Below are 3,399 nucleotides of genomic sequence, written 5' to 3'. Positions count from 1 at the left end.
ATAATCTGATTATTATAGAGACATAATACAGAATATGCTTCAGGATCATATATATGGAACCTTTAATGTTACAATTTCTGATCCTCTATGGCTGCTTTGTACAGTGGAGTTCCTCAAGGATCCATCTGAGGTCCTGTTCTATTACTGTTTTTTAAAAGAAGTCACAAAGTGGTTAAGATACATAAAAAAACATTTCACTTCCTGAATGCCCTGCTCTAATATCAGTTCCTGCAGCTCACCTGTCTTTGTTCAACCACTTCAGGTACCTACGCAGGTTCCGTCAGATGAAGCTGAAGCTGCTGCAGCGTTGGAGCTTCCAGATCCTGAAGGGGCTGCAGTTCTTGCACTCACGCTGCCCCCCCATCCTGCACCGAGACCTCAAGTGTGACAACGTCTTCATCACTGGACCCTCCGCCTCCGTCAAGATCGGAGACCTGGGCCTCGCCACGCTCAAGAAGGCCTCGTTCGCTAAGAGTGTTATCGGTAAGAACATAGTGAGTACGGAGAGCCAGCAGGATAAAAAATGTTGGGTTTGAAACTGTTACTTTTTAATTAATGCAAACATCAATCTGTGAGTCAGATTTCTGTTGTACCTCATGTTGTGACTGGTGATGCGTTCAGGGACCCCAGAGTTCATGGCTCCGGAGATGTATGAGGAGAAGTATGATGAGGCTGTGGACGTTTACGCCTTCGGCATGTGCATGCTGGAGATGGCGACGTCTGAGTATCCGTACTCCGAGTGTCAGAACGCCGCCCAGATCTACCGCAAAGTCACCAATGTAAGGCTCCGCCCACCCGAGCGAGTGCTGACTGCTTCCTGTCTTTGTGTGTTTGACTCTGTGTTTGTTTTTCAGGGAATCAAACCCAACAGTTTCTCCAAAGTGAAAGTCCCCGAGCTGAAGGAAATTATTGAAGGCTGCATTCGAACCAACAGCAATGAGAGGTAACATGACCAATCACAGCGCAGCATGTACACCTTTTAATTCTCTTTCACACACCAAACTAACAAACCAACAGCTGAAAGCACATGATGAAGAGGATGATATATGAAGCTACCATAGACTGTATAATTAAAAAAGCAGCTACCGGAGAATTTTAGTTGATGTTCGAAGGTAGGTAAAACTCTCCTACTACTGGTTCTTGAACTAGAAGACCCAACGCATCCAGTGGTACCAACCACTTCATGCTAGCTTCTCGGGAAGGACGCTAAAAAATGTTCCAGATTTAGGCAAAATTTTTGGCAATTGGAAAAACCCTAACCCTAACCCCTTTAGACACCTGTTGGACGATGATCATCAGTCTCTCGGTCTCCTCCCGCAGGTTCACGGTTCAGGACCTGCTGGATCACCGGTTCTTCCAGGAGGAGCTGGGAGTCCACGTGGATCTGGCCGAGGACGACGACGGCTCGAAGGTGGCTCTGAAGCTCTGGCTCAGGATGGACGACAACAAGAAGCTCCACGGGAAATACAAAGACAACAACGCCATCGAGTTCCTGTTCGAGCTGTACAAAGACGTCCCCGAGGAGGTTGCCCAGGAGATGGTACCCACGGCGCTGCGCCTATGACATCACCCCGCAGGCCGACAGGTTAAGGTGGTCTCACCTGTCTCTCTCTCTCTCTCTCTCTCTGTCTGTCTCTCAGGTGGTGTTGGGATTCGTGTGTGAGGCAGACTATAAGCTTGTTGCCATGGCGATCAGACACAGAGTGACGGCTATAAAGCGTCAGCGGGAGAAACAGCACCGCCTGCTGGAGGAGAACCGCCAGAAGGAAGCCGTCATTGAGGAAGAATCTGATCCCGCCCCCCATTCACCTGAAGCGGCCAATCAGAAGTCTGCAGCCGCCACAAGCTCGTCTGCTGGGAAGGTGGCCAGTCAGGTGTGTTTATAGCTGGTGACACACAGCGCCTCCTGCTGGCAGCGTTTACTCCTACAGTCAGAAAAGTTTCATTTGAACCTTCCTCAGCTCTTTAATATGGATTTCAGTTAAAACCAGGATTCATTTAATTTGATGACAGTGACATTTCATCATATGTGTAACCAGTCACCTGCTTTGAAATATATTATTATTATTTGATTAATTGATTAGCCGGTGAATAGTCCTCATGTCTTAACTCACAGCCCTTCCCCACCTGGATCCAAGCCCCGCCCTCTGTAAGGACGACATCTTCGACGCTGTCATGGAGCAGCCCGGTGGATTCTGGGATCGGCAGTGTCTCCAGTCGGACGGAAGGAGACCGAGACGAGGAGGACGACAAGATCTCCAAACATACCTCATATTCCTCCGCTACATGTCAGCATATTAATTTTATTATTTCTATATAATATGCATTTGTTATATTATTGTTTATATTATTTATAATTTTATTAGAAATTGTATATCAATTACTCATATAATCAATTTTCACATCTCTTCGTCTCTGGTTGCCATGGCAGCGGACTGTGAGATGGACACCTCCTTCGGTTCCTTTGGGGTCCCAGATAAGGTGGAAGCCACGCCCCCTCCAGTCACAAACCCCGCCCCCCTACCTTCTATCCCTGCCCCTGCTCCGGTGGCTCAGGAAACTCCTCGACATGAAGCTGCTCCTCCCCATGTGACCCGGGCTCCATTCAAAGGCCCGCCCCTCCCTGTGCTGCGTTTCCCCAAGGTAAACAGGGGGCGGGGCTAACGTAGAGGTAGGGGGCGCGGCTTCAGCTATAACAGGAGTGAGATATTTGTTCTGTTTTACCCAGGAAGTACGCACATAGGTGGAAAGTAAAGAAAGTATTTAAAGGCGTACTGCACAGGATTTGTCCGTCACTGTTTCTAAACGCATCATTCAGATTCGGCCCCGCCTCCCCAGAGAGCGCAAGCACCTGTGGTCGAGCTACATAGAGAATGAATAAGGAGAGTGACGTTAGCAAGAAATAAAATGTATGTTTTCTGATTGTTTCACAGCGGTTACGTTCTAAAGCACAAATAAACATTGACACGCCTCGGCACAACCCCGGAGGGTTATTAAAATACAGGCAGATAAAGTCACGCCACAAATAATGTTTTCTGCTTTCCCTCCGATGTTTCTATGATGCTTTGCTTTAACTCTCTGTGATTTACAGAGTTTCAGAGACATTAGCCAACAACTGGCCTTAGCTTGTTGTTAGCCACTTCAGCCGCTAACTATGTGTTGCTGTAGTATGTATGTAGTTAGGTGACTGTGGTTGGACCGGGGGCTCAGAGCTCAGGGCTCAGAGCTCATTAGCTCATTAGCAGCAGTTAGCAGTTAGCTAACAGCTATGAGTAAATATCCATCTGTGAACTCTGTAAATCCCTGAGAGTCGATGTGTAACTTTCCTTCAACAGAAAAAGAAAGTTGAAGGGTTGGAAACGCTGCATTCAGGGCAGTCTGAAATCTGAGCTTTTTGCT

The 3,399-nt window shown here is 47.6% G+C and overlaps 1 protein-coding gene across 1 annotated transcript; it reads left to right on the top strand.

Annotated features, from left to right (window-relative positions):
* Nucleotides 1-262: 262 nt before the first annotated feature.
* On the top strand, nt 263-3,307 carry LOC118322597 (serine/threonine-protein kinase WNK4-like). The gene is made up of 7 exons (XM_035654316.1): nt 263-483; nt 622-779; nt 855-943; nt 1,321-1,540; nt 1,641-1,874; nt 2,117-2,288; nt 2,432-3,307. The coding sequence occupies exons 1-7, from the start codon at nt 285-287 to the stop codon at nt 2,662-2,664; spliced, it is 1,305 nt and encodes a 434-aa protein (XP_035510209.1). The 5' UTR covers nt 263-284; the 3' UTR covers nt 2,665-3,307.
* The last annotated feature ends 92 nt before the right edge of the window (nt 3,308-3,399 follow it).

The sequence above is a fragment of the Morone saxatilis genome, unplaced genomic scaffold (genome assembly GCF_004916995.1).
Source record: "Morone saxatilis isolate NCDOM2014 unplaced genomic scaffold, NCSU_SB_2.0 Contig14, whole genome shotgun sequence".
In the NCBI taxonomy this organism is placed as follows: Eukaryota; Metazoa; Chordata; class Actinopteri; family Moronidae; genus Morone; species Morone saxatilis.
This window is presented reverse-complemented; position numbering and strand designations above follow the sequence as displayed.